General features: G+C 41.8%; 1 protein-coding gene across 16 annotated transcripts in view; it reads right to left on the bottom strand.

The window, feature by feature from the left end:
• Window positions 1-6,158: 6,158 nt before the first annotated feature.
• The window catches only part of ELAVL4 (ELAV like RNA binding protein 4), a 141,992-nt gene continuing 127,403 nt past the window's right edge, over window positions 6,159-20,747 (bottom strand). For 7 of the 16 annotated variants that reach the window (XM_069477916.1, XM_069477917.1, XM_069477910.1 and 4 more), the window contains 4 exons: window positions 15,417-15,570; window positions 13,784-14,009; window positions 12,132-12,170; window positions 6,159-9,087 (listed from right to left, as the gene is read on the bottom strand). In XM_069477916.1, coding sequence (XP_069334017.1) covers window positions 8,760-9,087; window positions 12,132-12,170; window positions 13,784-14,009; window positions 15,417-15,570 — 747 coding nt within the window. In that variant the 3' untranslated portion in view covers window positions 6,159-8,759. Of the gene's footprint in view, window positions 9,130-9,425; window positions 9,443-12,131; window positions 12,171-13,783; window positions 14,010-15,416; window positions 15,571-20,747 lie in introns of all 16 variants that reach the window. The other 9 variants (XM_069477913.1, XM_069477914.1, XM_069477912.1 and 6 more) reach the window with 5 other exon arrangements.

Raw genomic sequence — 20,747 nt, 5'->3', positions numbered from 1 at the left:
GGATTAGGATGTGGACGTCTTTGGGGGGGCCATTATTCAGTCTACCACAGCTGACCACTTTCACTGGCATTTTTTTCATGCATGGCCTTGTGCTGATGCATGTCCTTGCCCTTGATGAGCTCACTGTTTAGGGGAGAAGGCATAGATGTAAACAGCACATTATTCTATAGTGTGAGAGAGGACTTTGGGAACCCAGAGGAGTGGTACATAACTTTGCCCGAGAGGTTAAGGAAGGAGCTCCAGAGGAGACGATAACCATGCTCAATTTTGAGGTATGTGTAAGAATTAGCCAGATGAAGAATAATGATGATCACAATAATGATAGAAACATTTATATAGTTATTAATATCTGCCAGCTAGTGTTTAAAGCACTTACATATTAATGCATTTGATGCTCTCAATACCAAATAAGGTGGGTACTATTATTAATCATTCCTATTTTATAGATGAGTATATTAGCCAAGATTCTCCAAAGAAACAGAATGAATAGGAGAAAGACAGATTTAAGTATGGATTACATATAGATATATGAGAGGAAATTTATGATGGGAATTGGTTCACACAATTTTGGAGACTGAGAAGTCACATGGTAGGCCATCTGCAAGCTGAGGAATCAGGGAGGTCAGTGGTGTAGCTCATTCTGAGAGAAGTACAAATACTATATGTGAGGTGTGCTGAGTACAGGAAAGAGAGGGATGTGGGATTGTCAAGAAATCCCTAATCCAGCACAGGGTCAGAGAAGATTCCCAGAGGCCAGTGAATCCTGAGCTGAACAAGCAGGATTAGCCAGATGGGTGGTGCATGTGTGTGTGTGTGTGTGCTTTGAGCAAAATAGGGCTTGGAGATGAAGAGAAGGGTATTTTAAGGAGACGAACCATAGTATTTGTAGAATGAGATGATAGCTAGTCACATGGGGTAGGGTGGAGATTGAGCAACTCAAAGCCCTTTCTCTCCTAAGGATTCAAATGAGGAGGTTGAACTGACTTCTAAGGTCTTTCCATAGCTAACTAAGCAGGCAATGTTAAGGCTGACTGTGTGACAAACAGAGAAGTACTGCCCTTTACGAATGGTCTAATTGGATCCATTTCCCATCTTGGATGAGACAGAACTTTTGACTCTTTCTTGTGCCTACAGCCAAGAGGAGTAGGGCTTGGCTTTCCCCAAGCCTTGGCTTTCCCCATATTTGTTTATGAATGAAGGGGCTTCACTTCCCTGTTCACAAGCCTTCTGGTGCCCTGCTTTCCTACAGAAGTCCCCTGACTCAGCCTGTATGACCAGCTCTTTTCCTTTTATCCTTCTGCTTTCTCCTCCCACTGCTGCCTACATGACTCCTTAGCACAGGCCTCCATCCCTTCACCCTGTGTGAAGTCCCTGTAACTCTTCCGTGTTGCTCCCAGCTGTCTAGTTCTCAGGGATGAATGAGGTAGAATGGCTGAGTCACTGTAATGTCCAGGCACAGAGGAGAGACCAGCGGGGTATCTGGTTGCTGAGAGGGCAATCAGAGCCTCTTCCTGTAGGTGGCTGGCGTTACTGTATTTCAAAAGCAGCTGGAGTTTCACAAGGCCAGTTGAGATTCTCAATAGTTTATTCCCACATGTATTCCTACTATTTCTTCCCTCTCTCACTCGAAGGAACCTAACTAAGGGTTTCTTGGTTCTTTATATCCAGGGCATCCATCAAGCCGCCTTCTTCCTGCCAAAGAGCCTGGCCCAACCTCTTTTCTTCTGGGAACTCTTTCTGGCTACTGTTTGATTCCCACTACTCTTCACTGAGTGCCAGGAACTTGGCATATTTTATCTCTAATCCTCCCTTCTCTGATCAGGAATCTCAGATACGTTAAATGGTTTGCCCAGGGATCCAAACCGAGAACTTTCTTTCATTAGAACTTGTCTTCTGTCCACCAGGGCACACTCTCCTTCCTTCCTGGGTCCCAGAATCCTCCTTCCACTCACAGATTTTCATAATTTCCTGAAATGCTCCCTTTAGCACAGAAACTACCTATGCTAGAGCTATGTGACTAGATCATTGTTCCATATGTCTTGTCTTTATAATAAAACTCTAAATTTCCATTCCTGTTTTTCTTTCATAACCCACTGCATAGTATCATGCTCAAAATAGGTACAAGAAAAAAAATGCTGGACATGTTTATTCATCAACACACCCCTAGCTTAGTACTTGGCATATGGTAGGTGTTCAGAGTAAGGATTCTAGTGTAGACAAGGCTTAGTCTAGTTCCTTCAACCCCCACCCTGCCATACCTCACACCTGGGTGGGTGTTCCAACAAATGGTGGTATTACAATGAAAGTCATCAGTATGGTTTAGTGGAAAAGTATGGGATTGGAACCAGATGACATTTATGTAAATACCAATTCTGTTACATGCTGTGCAAGGTATCTGACTTCACAGAGGCTGTTTTTGTCAGATGTAAAATGAGGATTATGTTATGTGCCCCCCAGGATTATTCTGAGGATTCAAGGGCAATACAGATAGTGAAAGGAGTGCTCACCAAGGTGCTATTGGCTCACACGATGCCTTTTTCTCCTGGGGGGACCCACGGGGCCAGCTCTGAGGGCAGCTAAACAGGCTTGTTAACGTTCTTACCTGCCTGTCCCATCCGCAACTCCTTTTTACCTCAATGACTTTTGGTGGTTAAGATAGACCTGTCAAAAAACTAATTTCGTTTTTAAATACTGCTGGGCAACAGTGCTTAAAAACTATCACTTTTAGTCTTTGTCAATTTGCTTGTAAACCAGGGTTATTGGATCTGCTTTTCCATTAAAGATGTGGGGAAGCGGTTGGCCCCAGGCACAGTGTATTAATGTAATTTCCGTATTCCTTACAGAACAGGACTCATTCTCACTTTTAAATGAAATGAGGGCCACTTGGCAATTGCTTTGGCTATAATTATGACAGAATTGGCTTGGAGCCAGCGTATATAACTAAGGGTCTTGGGGAGGTCAGACGGGCCTGGGTTTGAATTCTGGCTTCCCTCCTACTGGCTTGCACAAAATATCTAATCTCTCTGAGTTCTCTTTTTGCTCAAGGTAGGAGGGGGATGATAACTCCTCACTAGGACTATAAGGATGTATAGTGCCTGCACATAGGAAAGACAATAAATGCTAATGCGCTTTTTAGAAACAATTTCTTAAACCTCACAGACTTTTCTGGAAACTGTTTGAAATAATTACGTGGCATCCTGGAGTGCCACATGAGTCCACTTTGCATTTGAACCACTAGTAGATTAAGCTGAACTTGCATCGAAAAGCCTTCTGGTAATTAACCTGGGGTTGGGTGATTTTAAGTCAGTTTTCATTCTGCTGCAGAAACAAAAAGATGAGACTGGAGAAATGCTATTCCTTTAATTGAAGGAACACTTTTATGTTCTCAGGTCTATTTTAATCTTAAGTGCCGATTATGCATCATTCTCTCCTGTTAACAGACACTTCTGTAAGTAATCTGCACAGAGAGAAATATGATTCTTACATAAATACTGTACCATGAGAAATTATCTTATTACCTAATATGCCAAAAAGCTAATAAGATAAAGGAATGGTACGAGTCATTTTTGGACAATATTAAAACTTGATTTTAGCTCATGGAAATAAAATGTAATTTCCTTTTATTATTCTCTTCTTCAGGTAGAACAAAGGCAGTGAAGGGTGTAGGGCTATTAGACAGCTGTGTTCCATGAGCTCTCGTTAAGGATGTGGAAGGGATCCAGGCAGAATGGCCTCAAATTAAGATTTTAATGACTCTACCGTTTAGGAAACACACTCTTGCTGTTAATGTTACCCTGTCAGGTATGACTTTTGAATTCACAGGTGAAAGTATAAAAAAATTTTTTTTTACTCAATTGTACAAATAGTTGCCTGTGTGTATTTGCATGTGTATGTCCTTTAAGGAACAAATGCATAGTGCCTGTGGGAAGGAAGGGCAAAATATTTTCAGGGACTAGAAGTTTCCTGAATTATCTATGGCAAAGGTGATTATGTGCTGCATTTTGACAAGGTTAAGGTATCTACACCTAAATACTGACTTACTACGGGCCCCACAAGACTTTTACACATTATTCTTTGGGGGTTAATTGTTTTATTTACAAATGAACAAATGGTGATTGCTCTTGGTGAAAGAAATTCAAATAGAAACCTAGTTGATAAAAATTTCTGGCTGTTACCATCATTTGGTCAGTGTTTGATCTTCAGTAATAAGAGAAGTAAAGTTTTGGTGCTGGTGGTGATGATGTGGGATAGTTATAGACACAAGCACATTTCTTTTTTTGCACTTTCCCCTTCCTATCACGTTGACAGAAATAACACTAAATAAATGCTATCAGCCTTCTATGACATGCAATTTTTCATTCAAGAAAAATATAACATACCTAGGGCCTCAACAATATTTAATAATCTCTACATCTTGTGATTTGTTAGACCTTTCCCACAACCACCTACAGAAACTGTGCATTTGCCTGAAGATTTAAGGTAACAGGCTTATACTCACAGTGAGATGAATTTTTTATTAGATTTTGGGTAGACTCATTGTGCTGATGTTGAGAAGTGTTTCCAAGAGAGTATATGTAGAATGTCCTTCAGTGGAGATTTTCAAGACCTATTTAAAGACTTACATCTATTTGTGAAACTTTCAGGATAGATCTGTTGGAGGCTGGGAATGAACTATATGAACTGGTAAGATTCCACCAACTTCCAATATTCCAAAACAGTGCAGCCATCCATTCAAAGTGCACTAAAATGATACCTTTAAGGTGCAGGGGTGGTGATGACTGGTAACTATCACAGGTTTGGCAGCAACGTTTTTAGACTCTACAAACATGTTTGTGATGCTGTGATATCCCTGGGGGAAACCATTCATTTGAATGCCCATTTTTCTCCAGAAAAGAAACACAGGGGCTTGTCTTTAAGATAAAACTAAAGTGAGAACCTTTAAATTCAACGATGTGAGGTTCAGGCTGACTTACAGGTTTAATATTTAGCTTGGTTAATTAAATCCCATTCTTTGCCTTGAATTTAATTATCCCAATCAATGTGGTAGCTTAATATAATAATAATAAAGGGGTTAATGAGAAATGGAAGAGAATATAACTCTTCGTTCCTCTGGCTCAGTGGGGGCATCTCTTCTTGAAGTGTCAGTTTATGGTGATGTTTTATAGGGTACGTATGAATTTTCAATTAGTGAGAAAGTGAAAATGAAAGACAGACAGGAGATCATCAACGGGTGATTGTATCAGGAAATCACTAAAAAGCTAATCTGTAAAGTTCAGCGTATATTTTAACATGACTTCATGATAGTGTAGGCAGGTTTTTTTCTTCCTAGGTTGAGCTTAAATCATGTTCTTAATACACTGTATGAAAAGTCCTTGGTTAGGGTTTCTATCCAAAGGTAAAAAAGCCAAATATTTGCTACTTCTAAACAAAAATGAATACTAAAATGTAAAGATGACCTTCTTGTTTAGTTGTCACTTTCAATACAAATGGTCTTCTTCCTTACTATTGCTCAAAAAAGTTCCACAATCTCAATGCTGACGTGCTGTGCAGCAGAATCAGACGCGGATTCAAAGCTCAGCTGGGAGCTCGCTGGCTGCCTGAAGCTGCTAATCTCATTGAGCCTCAGTCTTGTCATCTGTGAAATGAGAAAGATGAGAGAGGATAAAGAGAGGGAATGTAGAGGACACTGTACAGCCGGCCTGCTAGCTACATCATAGAAGCTTGGAAAATAGCGACTTCCTGTCTTCTGAACAAGTCACAAGTATTCTTATAAATGCATAATAGACACTAACGTGTTACAATATCAAGTGTTCTGGCTTATCAGCCAGGGCAGTGCTCCTCAAACTTTAAAGTCCCCGTGATTCACAGGGATCTGGTTAGATAGAGATTGGCATTCAGCCTGAGGTTTTGCATTTCTAACCAACTCCCAGATGATGCTGATACTGCCAGCTGGGAACCACACTTTTAGTAGCATGGAACCAGAGCAATGACTTCTGAATACCGAGGTGACTTTGAGACACTGACGTAAATTGCAAAACAGAATTTTACTCTACTTGTTTCTTTTTTTCTGGTTTAGTGATAAAAATATTAGGGAAATCTGAAGATGCTACAGAAAAAAAGGTTTGAATGAACACATTTAAAAATTTGGGAAGCTCAAATCCATTCTACACACTTTCATTTATTGTCTGGACAGATAAAATACAAATAATTCAAACACAACAAGATTATGGAAAAAAAAACATTTACAATACTTTCCCTCAGAAATCATCTAAACTAGTGAGATTAACATGAAGTCATTCATTATAACTAAAGTATACAACTGCCTGGTCCTAAGATTTTTTTTCCTTTTTTTTCCCCCCAAGATTGAACACATTATAGAGAAGAGATTTTGGCATGCCTTTCCCACTAATGCTTAGCAAATGCATCAAAACTTTGCCAGCAAACTGCGTTCATTCATAGCAGGTGATGTAAAAAGATTTCCCTGAATGTTGAACGAGTGTTCTCTGAACTGAAATCTGGTGTTATTTCCAAAACCAAAAAGAGGAAAAAAAACAGAAAAAAAATTTAAAGGAGGAGTCTATGATGCAGCCTTGGTATTCATTATCTGTCTACCACTACGACGACTACTACAAAGTTTGCCTCTTCAGTGTGAAAACAACAGTCCTGTCTACATGCACTTAGTGGGTTCAGCATGGGAAAAAATGCACAAAATAAGCACAAGTTATAAATAACCATAACGTTTTATTACCATTAAGACTAAACTTGTATTGAAAAGATTTTATATAACAAGACAAGAAAAGCAATAGCAAATTTAACTATCAACTAGATTATGCATAGCGAGCAACTGTTTCTATTACCCAGGGAAGAGCATGAACCCTTGTATTTTTTTTTGTTTTGTTTTTGTTTTAAATATATAACCGTACAAAGCACAAACATACTAAAATGATCAGTGCACTGGACGTGGGAGAGTGCTCCCTCAGTCATTTTGTTCCCTTAGCTCTGTTTTGTTTTCCCCAATCTGAATTACATTAAAATAAAGACCCAGTTGTTTTTATTTTTCTACTGTGCAGTAAGAAAAAATATTCACAACAAACATGACAATATATCAAACAATAGTTCTACACAAGTTACCTTGATACCTCTTTAACTGTCACTTAAATATCATAAGAAAACATTTTAAGACATATACAAACAAAACTAGCCAAGTGTTACAACTTATAATAAATTAACCCAAAGAAAAAATAACTTTATATATATATATTTATATTGTATATACACATACACACACAACAGAATGACACAATAATATGCTTCTTCCCACAGTTTAAGTAAACAAATAAGTAGTCTAGCCAATCTAGCTATATTTGATCTCGGCCATAGGCATCATCACATCGGCGACTAAATAAATAAGTGTTTCAAGCAACATAAACAGTGTTTCAAATGTACCAACACAGCCCAATTCTATCAGCATGGGCTACAAAGTGAATTTGAAAATTCCTTAATGAATTTAAAGCAAATGTATCTTTTGTTTTCCTCTCCTAAACACATTACATTTAACTATGATACTAAGATATGTAAATAATTTCGTAGCACCTACTGCTCAAACTAAGGAAGTTTTAGATCAAAAGGAAAATTAATCTTTTTAATTTTTGTTCTGCTGACATCCCATACTGATGACTTAAAGAAAAACTGTCTTTCAACTCATCTCCTTGCTTTTGGGTTTTGACTGTGGGGAACTGTGGTACCCTGGGTAGAACGAACACTCCTTTCCCCTAGTAATTAATAATTGTTTTTTTATTATTATTACATGCTATGAAAAGATATGAAGATCATCTGTTTATAGCCCATCCTTCAAAAAACAGTCTACGAATCCAGTTTAAAACACACATCTTGATCTCTAAAAAGTTACCAGTGCAGTATGAACGCGACAAAGTTGTCAATTTCCCCTAAATTAGCCAGTCAAAATATTTTTTTCTCAAATCCAGATTCTCTTGTAAAAATTCTTTATATTTTATAAAAATAGATTTTTCTTGAAACCCATTTTCAGCAAAGAGACCACCTCTTTGGCAACAATGTTAATGTTATTAAATTGTTAATGTCATCAGGTATCCCCCTTGCCCCATCCCCTAACAGAAGACTGTTTTAGTTCACATGATATAAAAGAAAAAAGGAAAAATAAAAAAATTTGCAAAAGTTTTTTTTTCATTTTTGCAATTTTTATTATTCCTCTTTAATTTGTGTGGGGGTTTTTACCAATCTGATTGGATCAACATTTTGACAAAAAAGAAAAATCTTTTTTTCCTTTCTTTGAATTCCATTACTTTGTAAAAATTGTTTTATTTTTATTATTTTTTTTTGTTTTTTGTTTTTCTTCTTCAAATGAGCGAATGGTCATCTTAAAAAGACCCACCTTCAAGGAAGGTAGTAAAGTTAGCTGGCTGGGTAAAAATCCCTGCACATTGCTATCTATGTATATTATATTCAACAACGACAGCTATGAAAGAACATTCAATGCATCAAAGGTATTTTTTTGTTTTTTTTTTCTTTTTTTCTAAGCATTATAAAATCCTTTCCTGGTACACCTCAGGATAATCCAATGTTTTAATACTTAGGCAACACTGGCTTATAAAGTCCATGGTTGAATATAAGCCTTGAAAAGTTTGTTTCTCTCTCTTTTGTGTATGTGTGTGTGTGTGCGCGCGCATGTGTTTTGTTCGTATATATTTATATATATATTTTAATAAGTAAGAATAGGAAATTCAGGACTTGTGGGCTTTGTTGGTTTTAAAGGAAACTTGCAACACTCTGTCTCCCAGGCGGTACCCGTTGAGGCTGGCGATGGCCATGGCTGCCTCGTCATAGTTGGTCATGGTGACAAAGCCGAATCCCTTGCACTTGTTGGTATTGAAGTCACGGATGACCTTGACGTTGTTCACTGCTCCGAAGGGGCCAAAGAGCTGCCAGAGGACACTCTCATCGGAATCAGGGGACAGGTTGTAGACAAAGATGCACCAGCCTGTTCCTGTGTGGCCAGGGATGTTCATTCCCACAAGGCTTGTCATTCCATCAATGGTGATTGGGGAGAACCTAGGGGGACAAGCAGAAGGGGGGACTGGTCCAGACATCAGTCTGACCATGGATAACACACAGATGCACAGACACAGACACGGGGCAGAGGGCTGAGTGAGTGTTTGCTGGAGAGTCTTCAGGGTTCAAAAACCAAAATGTAAAAACTAATGTCTATGGCATTTCTTCTACAGGAATGGCTAGATTGGCTAAGGCACGTACATGCTGAGAGAAAGATCGATGCCAATTCTTAAAAACCACCAGGGACTCCCAGGGCTCCCAGAGCAAGGCTCTTCCATCGTTCTACCACAGTATATGCTCACAGAGTATCCCACCCTCACCCTACCCTGCCCCCATACCCACAATACCCAGTGGACTCTTGGGGCAAGGGGCTCTATTTCATTCATTCTGTGGCTCTATTCATTTATTCAGTGGAGCACATATGGCAATCTCACAGACATAGTGACACACAGAAAACACTCAATAAATATTTATTGATTGGATGAGTAAATAACTTTGGTTGATGTAAATGCTTGGGAATTTTTATTTTTTTAAGGCAGATTAGGGTATAGCATTAGCAACACTCAAGTCTACCATCTTTGCAGTCCCTTGACCTGTGGTTGTCAAAGATCTCTTGGTATTATTGAAGATGGAGATAAGTGAGAATGAACAGGCATGTCTTGTTATTAAACAGATGGGTGGCTCATGTCTCATTTAGCATTTATTCAAAAGGGTTCCCAAAAAACCTGAACAATAATAATAAAGATGTATCACTCCTTGATGCTATATTATCTAGAATTCATTTCTAAGAAGAACTGGAGCAAAACTTCAAGTGGTTTGTGCATTTATATATCCTGAATCACTAAACACTAGAAAAACATTAAACTGTTATTTGGCCTATTATAACTGCTTTTGTATTAAGCTTAGAAATCTCAGTTTTCATGTAATCGTGAAAATAAAAATATGATCCTTTGGATTCTATTCACCATCTGATAAAATAAATCCACATACGATTTGTGATGGATGTATCAGATTAAACAATTAGGTTATTAGTGCCTACAGCAGAAACAATATTTGTTAATATTTTGTTTCCGACTGAACTCATACAGAGATTTTTGAACCTATACACTGACTAGCATCTTATCATTTGGTCAGGGTTTAATTTGGGGGAGACGGGAGGAGAGGAAACAAAAACTAAGGAAGAGCATGGTGTAAAGTGTGTGAGCTAGGGTTGTTTTTAAAAATAAGCAAATATTCTTGGAGATTTGAAAATCCTATTAAAGAATAGTTCTGTGTCTAACTAGAATTTAGATAATCAAATAGCTGCTGAAGATATACTAGACATAACAACCCAATAGACATTATTTTTTGCTATTATTCACTAAGTCAGTCTTCCCTCTTGCTTAAAAAAAAATAAGACAGAACTAAAAAACATCATGGTACATATATTAGAAAGGCAAATCCAAGTCGAACTGCTATCTGTGTTATTTCTGAAGACTGTCTTCTCAACCTTCTCTCCTCCAACCAGGTGAATTGACCCCTTTCAGTTTATATGTAGAGAATGGCTAAGTATTTATTATAAGGCCAAGATCAAGGCCAGCAGAGAGGTTGCAAGTAGAGCCTCTACTCTAGTTGGTGATGGCTACCTGGAGCACTTTGGTAGGAAGGATTCTAGATACAAATCTGGGTTCAATAGGAAAAGAGAATGCTGTTATCAATTAGTGATGTCTATTCTGGGCAGGGCAGTGGAGGAGGTGTCAGCACGCATGCCACAGCTGTATCTTCCCTGGTCTCATCTAGGTTACAAGCATCACTCTTTTCATAACATTTGGTGCTACCTCACTAAAGTCAGAGAGGAGCAAAGGGATGGTACAGACTTAAAATGCCTGGGAATAGGCAAACAGTGTGCTAGACATGTGGAGATAATTCACAGTTATCCTCACTGATGCTGGGATTGAGATTCGAGAGGCTGGCGGTCTGATAGTGAAGTCTGCAGTCAAGTTACTTCCTCTACTATGTGCCAGTTCCCAGAGTCAGGGTACTTACCATGCATGGCCAAGTGGTGAAAGAACTGCCTGGTACAGGGAGTGTGATGCGGACTATTAAAGATCACATCTCTTTCCCTTGACTATAGGAAGGGGAATTAAAGTGTGCAGCTCTACTGAGCAAGATGATGAAGACGCTACATTCCTAGCAGTGCAGTGAAGCTTATCAAAAGCACATATGGGACTCTCATGGACACAGTGACATAACACACCTAACTTCCCAAGATTCAGATTTCAGACTTGGTCTGGAATACCCTTGTGACTGCAGTCAGAGAGCCCCAAAAGCCTTGACTCTGAGCCCCCAACCCCACACAAAAGGCTTTCAATGAAAAGTAACAGCAAGTTTAAAACACACATACATATATAACCAAAGGAGGATTTATAATTACTGTTAAAACCTGTAACAAAAGAAACCCCTGGTTGAGGTGCACACAGATACACTTCATTTTTAAGATGTGCTCTGAAATGCACACTGAGGTGGGGGCAGGAGTTAGAATGCCATCCATGCATTTATTTATGCTTTGGCTAGAGCTGGTAGTCCAAAATCTAATTTTTCTACTGAGAATCATAAGATTGTCAACTATGGTTAGCAAAATGTTCTAATTCCGATTTGCTGGAATCTGCCCTCTTAACTGAATCTTGGCATTGCTAATGCAAAACAGTTGCATTGCAAGTTTGCAAAACGAGCCAGCAAAGAGTCATAGCCTTCCCCTGTAGGGAGAGCCATTCAAAGGACCGGATTGTCAAGGGCTTGGTAGCTGTGGCACCTGAACCATAGGAGAAGCCCACCTGCAAATAAAAGAAAAAGTGAAACACACAAATACATTTTGTGTGCCCTAAAAGAAACAAAATCAACTGAGGTCTGAAATTAAAATTAAGAATTTGACATGCTGGTGGAGGAAAAAGGAAGGATTCTTTTTTTTTTTTTTTTAAAGTAAAGTTAGTGAATTAAAAAAAAAAAAATTCTAGCCCCAGTCTGTGCCAACACGGACATCTGGCAATCTGTGGAGTTTTAATTACCTCTTTACGCCATAGGCCATATTAAGCAAATTGTCCAGCCTGCAAAGAGAAGGAGGGTCTCTGGGTTAATGCCTCACAGATGGCAAGATCGCTCAATGGAACTATTAATAAGAATGCTCCATTTTCAAAGAAGAAAAGCTCAACAACTTTCCCCACTGCTTAGGAGTCTATCCACCGGTACTTTCCCCTTTTCTGCCTCCAACTGCAAGTAATTCATGTTCAGGTCAATGCTGGAGTTTAAAGCAAGTGTCTAATGAATCTCCTTTTCTTTCAAGGTCTGAATTAATCCCACTACCCCCACCTCTCAGAACATTTGTGTGGATTTTGTTTTATATTGTATGTGAAATTGTTAAAAGGGGAGGCTTCTTAAATTGTTCACCTTTTACTATAATTAAACTTGTGAACAAAGGTCTCTATTCCAGATTAACAATACATGTGCGCACAATAAGCACCAGGACGGATCTTTTCTGTTAGCCTAGCTACATTAACTAAATCTTCTTATCACACACATTTTTGGGAGGCTAGGGGAGTTTTCGGGTTAAGATTTTTAAAAATCAGCTTACTATTTACTGCCCGATAACACCTCCCAGCAAACTGCCATTATGTTATAATCTTCCTCACGTTCAGTACCTTACTTGGGGACAAGCTATTCACACCATGGGGCAGGAGTAACCATAGTTTCCACCATTAGAAGCCTGCTGGAGAGGCTTTTTACATAAATACTGCATGTGCCCTCACACAAAATAAAAATTAGATGACTTGCACTCTTCATGAAATCATTAACCATTTGAAATTCACGGGGCATGGGAGGACACTAAAGAGGCCAATTTTTCTCCTCACGGCAGGCAGATGGACCATACTACCTTAGACAGAAATACCTGCTATTTTCCCATGCGAAGTTTGACAACGAGAAAAATCCTTTCATTAAAGGGAAGTTGGGACATGGGTGGAATAAAATAATTATTTAGAATTTATTATGGGCAGGTAAAAAATATTCTTATCTCTTGCACAACAGAGGCCTTTCAAGGTCATACTGGCTTCATGGAGAGAAACTTGTCTTTCAGAAAAGTCTCAGGAGAAGAAGGGAAATGCCCCACTGTGCCAGGAGCTTACTGTCGTTTAGTTGTCTGAAGCCTGGACAAAATCTTCCTTCTTGTTTTCCCAGAGTCTGACTTAACAGAGTCAAGCTAACACCAAAGAGACTCCCCCTTTCCCTGAACCCAACAGTGTTACCTGCTGAGGGAAAAGAGGACAGGAAAAACCACTTCCTCTGGCAAGGATCTCCCTCCTGGTCTATTCTTTGATTTTATTAAAAGCCACTGTCCAGCCTTAAGTCTAATTTGCTGAATGTGGTCACTTATCTGCAATTAACTCTTGTTGAAACTGAACCTTCTTGTTTGGTTAAAGGCAGTAATTTTGTCTCTACCGCACAGTCACAGTGGTAAACTGAAAGGGGGGTTGGAAAAGCACTTGGTCCAATCGTTTCATTTTACAGGAGTGGAAACTGAGGCTCATGGGGAGTTTTGCACAGTGATTCCTGGGGGCCAAGGCTCTTACCCTTGCCCCATCCTTCAGAACCATGCACTTCTCTAGGCCCTTGCCCAGCCTCTGAATCTCTGTAGCAGGGCTCCTTCCTCTGTGGGTATGCCTACCTGAACCTCTGAGCCTGGTGGTGAAGTGGGCCGGGGTAGCGCCGGTTGGGGGACTGGTAGAGTTGGGAGAGCAGGGCCTGGCTGGACTTCTGGCTGGGATTGTTGGCAAACTTCACAGTAATCGGTTCCGTAGCACCGCTGGGCTTCTGGCCATTCAGCCCTTTGATGGCTTCTTCTGCTTCGATCCTCTTATCAAAGCGAATGAATCCCACCCCTCTAGACACTCCTGGGGAAAGAGAAAGAGCCTTTGTAAAAGAGTGAACAAAACAAACTGCTAAACATCTCTAAGAAGAGATGGACTGGGCCCCATGCACACCGTGTGGGGAGTCAGCCCACCTGTGGGGTCAGGGCTGAGCCTAGCTCCCTGAATCTCTCTCACCCATCAATGAAATGTCTACCTGCATTTCTGCCACCATGGCTTTGGACAGATGCCTCCCACAACAAAACATATGGATCTCTTGCGTCTGTCCCCTCTAGCCCTCCACTACTGCCCTGCTCAGGTCTCATCTCCCATAAGTTACTGTAACTGATCACCCACTGTCCAGTTTCTAGGCCTGCACGTGTCCTCCACACCTAGCAAGTAAGTAATCTATTTGAAAAGCAAACTCTGACCACATCACGCTTTTTAAAAACATCTTCTATACCTCTTTTGTACCTTTTAAATTTTTTACCTTGTGCACGGTACCTATTCTTCACTGCCCCCATTCCAAACAGAATAACAAACAAAACCCATAAAATCCCTTTCCAAGGCTTCCTGCTGCATACAGATAAAGTCTGGACCTCTTGGCACAGCATTCAATGGCCCTGGCAATCTGTCCCCAAATACCCTATTGAGCCTCACACCAGCCACTCTGAACTGCCTGACACTCCTTGAACAAGTTGTGTTCTTCCTCAATTCCATGCCTTGGGATATGATGTCCTCTCTACCTAGAATGTCCTATCCCTCTTTTTTGCCAGATAGCTTCAGATCATCCTCCTAAACCCCATTCAAACATTGCCTCTTCCACGGAGCCTTCCCAAAAATTCCCACCAGGCATAACACACCTCCTGAGCTCTCATGGCGGGGTTGTGGGGGGAGACTTGACAGCCCCCAGCAGATACTTGTCACATTGGAGTCGTGTAAGGGTGGGGACTGTGCCTCCTTCATCCTTTGTCTCTGGCATCCCTCTGCACAGTGTCTGGGGCAGAGCCAGCTTCAGTGAAGATTTGTCTCGTGTGAAATGGGGCAGTTTGAGGTTCCTTCTAACTCGATAATGCTACGAACTGGAGCTACAGCTATAAACACAGGTTGTTTACACATACAAAAGTAATGCTACTTGGTTGAGGGCTGAAAGAGACTTTGAAGGTCATATAGTCACTCTCAACCTGATGCCTGAATCCTCTTTACAACCCTGCCAAGTCGTTTAGCTGCTGCTCAAACAAGTAATCCGTGATGGAGCACTCCTACCTCCCAAGACGGCCCATTTTAAATTTGGGAAGAGTAAGAAGCCTTTTTCCCAAGTCAAACATCTGTCTATTCATGACCTATATCCTCTGCCTTAAGCAACCATTAGCCTTCTGTTCTTATAGGTAACAGGGCATGCTGGCTGGTGATACTGAGATACAAGGAAGAAATTACAAAGAAACACTTAACCTGTGACTTGATCAACCAGGATTCGTGAGGTGATGATACGGCCGTATTGCGAGAAAAGCTGCTCCAGTTCCTTCTGGGTCATGGTTTTGGGAAGGCCGCTAACATAGAGGTTAGCATCCCTGATTGAGGCAGAGCTTGGACGGGCATATGAGACCTAGGAAAGGCAAGAGGAGCTAAATCCATTACAGGTAATCACCTTCAAAGTAGAGACTGAGTCAACAGGCAAGATGACAGCCCCTCATCTACTGTCACAACTCATGGTGTCAGTTTAAATCACTCAGTAGTTCGGATTTTAACTACTCTTGTAATAGTAATGAGAACCAGGAGAACAGCAGTAGAGGAACAAGAGGAGAGTTGATGATAACTTAAAACAAATGCACAGATAAGGGTCTCTAAGTGCAGAACAAAATAGCTACTGTATGGCAGCTGTTAAATGCAGAGCTACCCACGCATGGAGTTCTGAAGATTTACCTCCTGGATGTGGGTGTATAGATGATTTACTGTATCCAACACATAATAATCTTTGAATAAACCAAAAAAAACCCCCATGAAATTCTGCTCTGCACATGTCTCTCCTTGCCACCCTCCCTACCCCCATCCCCTTCTTCTTGAATACATAAAAGTGATCAGGTTCTCTGCAAGATTTTTTATGTTCCATCCTTTGTGTTGCTCCAATCTGTTCCCCTGAGGTCTGCTCTCACTGAATGACAAAGTGCTGGTGAAATAGGGCTGAATGAACATCTGCTTGCGAAACTGGATATGTGACCTTGTCGTCACATCTGCAAGGACCAGTTGCCTCTAACTTTGAGGCAGGGCAGATAAAACCACAACAAACAAAACGGGGGCACGGTGGAAAGGAGGGAGGGAAAGGGCAGTGAGAGAGAGAAGAGAGCCTCACCGATGGTTATAATAAGTTCGACTTTGTAAATTTGTCCTCCCAGATCGCTCAACTGCTTTTTTCCCCCTAAAAAGCTAACACAGAAGTGTAAACAGATCTGAAATTCCATCTGCAAGAAGCCAAATCTGTAGCAGTACACATAAGCAAAGCAAACCCCAGCAGTCATTAATTTTAGACTTTCATTTACTTATTTATTTATTTTTTAAGAAAACAACATCAGACATTTGAAATATAATTTACAGCTAGTCTAACAAAAGCACTTTCCTGCTAAAGCTATTTCTGGGGTGGTTATGGCTCAGAATAGATGATGAAAACAGTCATTTCAGAGCACATCTGACAACATTGGACAGGAAGGGACCTATAATGCCTTAGCATTTTTGATTCATTCCATATAACCAATTCACAAGAGCTGTTAAGATTATAAGGATGAGAATGTGTGTGTGCCTATGTGTGCACGTATACAAAAGTATGTGTGAAAAAGAATTGCACATGTTAAACTGGATCTTTGACTTAAGAACTAAACCTCCAGTAGCAAAGTGGACCTGCTTCTGAGACCTCCAGGGGAGAGACTGGGTCTAGCAAAGAGGATAAAGGATAAGCAGACCCCTCATCCATGGCACTCTCTCCCTTTCTATGGCAGAGATGCCAGGTCCCTTTATGGGTTCCAAACCTAAAAATAGATGTTGACTCAACAGATAAAATGATGTGAGTGACTAATCTGCCTCTCTGGCCTCCTCCTGCTCATGGAGCGAGGCAGCTGCCTGCAGTGTCTACATCTTCTAGAAACTCATGGGTGCCCAGGAGGCTCCTTCCCAGAACATGGTTAGAGGCAGAGGGGCCTTTACATGAAGGGCTCGTGTGTGAGCATTTGGGGCATGGGGCTGCAGGACCAAGAATCCCATACGACTGCCCGGACAGGGCTTCACTCCACAGAAGTTTCTCTTACTTCTGTCCTTTAAGGGACAGAGGCTTTCACGATATAACTTAGCAAAACTATTTTTTCGGGCAGGAGGAAGGAGTGCTAGGGAGAAGGAAATAAAACATTATAGTGATGTGCTTATGGTAACAAGGGTCACCTTTGTCTCACCCCTGCCAATTACTGACAAATTAATTATCTAAATGACATTTGTGCTCCCCCCAAACACAACCTCCCATATCTATGCCTTTGCTCATGGGGAAATTTTTTCCACCCACTTCCACAGGTCCAAATTCAACTGCTCTTCAGGGCTCAGCTCAAATGACATCTTCTCTAGACAGCTTTCTCTGATCTCACCTCCTCCGAAAAGTCTCCCTAGTGGTGGTCTCAATGAATCATGGTACTTCACCCATTCTGACCTTAATTCACCACTTCTTCACCTAGTCTGATGATCTCTTTAGGTCCTGGGTTGTACGTGTGTGTGTCTTATTCATCTCTGTGGCTCTAGCTCCCAGCATACAGCCTGATACTTTCGGGGTGCTCAACATCTACTGAAAAAATGAATGAACACCCACAGCTCATGATGAATGATGCTGACATTACTGGCTCTTTGGGGTTAACTGCCGCTTTGTTTCTCTACTAAGGCGGATCACTGAGAGTCAAGCACCTAGAATCTTACCTGTATTTTCCCACCAAGCTAAGAGCTAAGGGACAGATTTCCCATTCTCCAGGATTTGGGGTTGGAAGAACTGAAAGAAGATTGGAAGGACTACACATCACGTAGAGGCCTTCTCTCAGCAAACATTTCCTGAGGATCTACTATGAGCCAGGAACAGTGCTGTGTGCTGGGGATACGGTAAGAACAAGGCCTGGTCTCTTGCTCTAAAGGACCTTCAGGTCCAAAGAAGGCCATAGAGAGCACACGGAAGGTACTCTATAAATATGAGTTGAACGGAAAAATGGATGAGTAAACATACAGACTGATTATCACAATGCCACAAAATGTGCACTATGCCAGGGCTATGTATGGAGTGTAGCTGAAATGCAGAGGAGGGAGAGACTAATCAAAGGTGAAAAGGGCTGGAAGAAGACGGAGCTGAGGTTAGGCCGATGGTGGTGAGGTCAGGAAATGGTAGCTTGATAATAGCTATCCTCTGTCGTGAGGACAAATGACGTGATGAAGGCTGAGGGCTTAGTGCAGTAAAGCCATCATGGCACCCGGTAAATGCACGATGGGCAGTAATGACCTTGATTCTCATTAGTTCTGGGCAGCCAGAGCTGGGGGTACAGAGGGAGCAGGCTGGGGACAGACCCTGCTAGGGAAGAGGAGCTGGCACTAAAAAGTCAGTGACACAACCAAAACCATTTCCCCCAAACATGATTCTGACAAACTCAACCAGGGAGAATTACGATGACAGATTCCCCAGAGAGGACCCGAAATCCCAAAGGTGAACAGTACCTCGAGCATTCTCTACCAAGCTAATTCCTGCTTAGTTTTCCTCGTCTGTTTGGAACTGTAAGTCTATTGTTCTCTTAGCCCCTTGTCCATGAAACCTTTAGGATTTGGAGTAGACAAAAATGACAGAAAAGAATCTTTCTATATTCAATATCCAAATCCTCATCCCAGGATCTAAACATTTCAAGTTTCCTCATACATTTATTCAATTCTAACTGAAAGACGACAGGTGTCAGGCCCTTTGTTAGGCTGAAACATGTCTAAAAAAATTGCCAACTTTCAGACCCTGCGGAGGGTCAGGCATTGCTGGCATGTTAATCCCCCTGAGCTAGTGGCCTAGAGCTCAGCGCTTCCAACACTGGAGCCAGTGCCCTAGAGAAGCCCTGGGCTGCAGACAGTTGGGATCCTGCTCGCTTCATTCACCCAGAATCTCGGAAGAGAAGACTGTCATTTTTAGGCCAGCACTGACCTCACTGTGGAGCTCAGAAAGAGCTGGGAGTGAAAAGGCCACTCCTCTCTCTGGGTAAGGGCGTCCCAAAAGTGAGTGAACGTGAATGGCTGATTTACAGATGACCTCCATAGAAGATCTACAGTCCCTCCAAACTCCCCAGCTCTTCCCAACCCTGCTGTGCACAGTCCTCCCACCCTCTCCAAGAATGACACTTACTGTGGCATCACACTTACGATCCCTGACTGTGGGTCAGCTCTAGTACTCACCAGCTGTGTGACCTTGGGTGAGTAATTTGATCTTGGTAAGTATCAGTTTCTTTACTGATAAAAGGGGGATGATTCTTCTTTGATGTGTTATTGTAAAGAACTGAGATAATATATTTAATGTGTTTAGCACATACCTAGAACTTAGTAGATACTTATTAAATATTATTGTGTATTGAGTCATACAGGCTTTTGTAGGCCAGCCCAGAAATCTAGTCCCCACTGGGACATATCCTCCAGTGTTACCAAGCAAGCAAACATGTGGAACAAACACTACCAGTGAATGCCTGTAGAGGCACTGTCCTCCTCTGCTGCCCTGGTGGGGTCTGGACCATCTTTTACCACCTCACTGCCATGATTTTCCTCTAGCACATTCCTACAGATCCCACTGTGCACACAGTACTTTCCACTTTCCAAAGTGACTTCCCAGTGCTGCTCTCTGTGTTTCTCACCAAGATGGGTAAGGCAGGCATTGTTACCCATCACAGATGGGGCAGCAGGACGAGGGCTGGGGGCCGCCTCTTCCCACCTGGCACCCACAGCTCCCTGTACCTGTTCACAGCCAGAACTTGGCCCAGGCAGTGTGCGAGGAATAGCACGACCTTGGGAAAAATGTTACTTGAATCGTCCAGCAATACCTCGCCTCTTGTCTGACCTGCCAAAATACAGAAAATGTACAGGACATGGAAAACATGACAAAGGCGTGACCTAGGGTGCAATGAGGAGGATAAAATGAGAGGAAAAGGCATCCTTCCCAGCCCTGGAAAGGGGGTCCTTGAGGGGAGCACTGGGGCTAGAAGAGGAGAGAGTTCATTCATTCCTGCCCTTCCTGAACATCTCCTGATGCCAGGCGCTGGGATGGGTGCAGGGAGTGTCTCTGCTTCCAGGACCCCACAGTCTGGTGAGGGAAGTAAACAAGCAAATGAAGAGTGCAGTATGGAGGGCTGTTCCTGCCAGGAGGATACTCATTCCCCTCTCCTGGTGTTTCCTTCCAGGTGGAGGAGCCCCCTGGAGTAGCAGCGAAGGCCTTTTTCTATCCCTTCACTCATTCTTCTCCGGGGGAGGTGGAGCGACTGCTCTAAATGGAGGCTTTAATAAAAGAAATGGGCACGTGAGGCTCAGACACTGCCTGCTTCCTCGCTCTGGGGAACCAGATGCCAGCCAGAAGCACACATTCTGTTCCAGGCTCTAAGTTCTATGGGGGCAAGCTCTGCTGTCACATGGGGAGGCCTGTGGGGACCAGAGCCCTGTGACAGGGTGTCAGTTTGTCAAAGAGTAGGGCCCAGTGTTAGGAAGCTCATTGTGTCCACATAACCCTCCAGGCCTTAATTAATTAATGAAGACGCC

The sequence above is a fragment of the Eulemur rufifrons genome, chromosome 8 (assembly GCF_041146395.1).
Source record: "Eulemur rufifrons isolate Redbay chromosome 8, OSU_ERuf_1, whole genome shotgun sequence".
NCBI lineage: Eukaryota > Metazoa > Chordata > Mammalia > Primates > Lemuridae > Eulemur > Eulemur rufifrons.
Note: the sequence above shows the minus strand (reverse complement) of the source record. Positions and strands in the feature narration are given on the sequence as shown.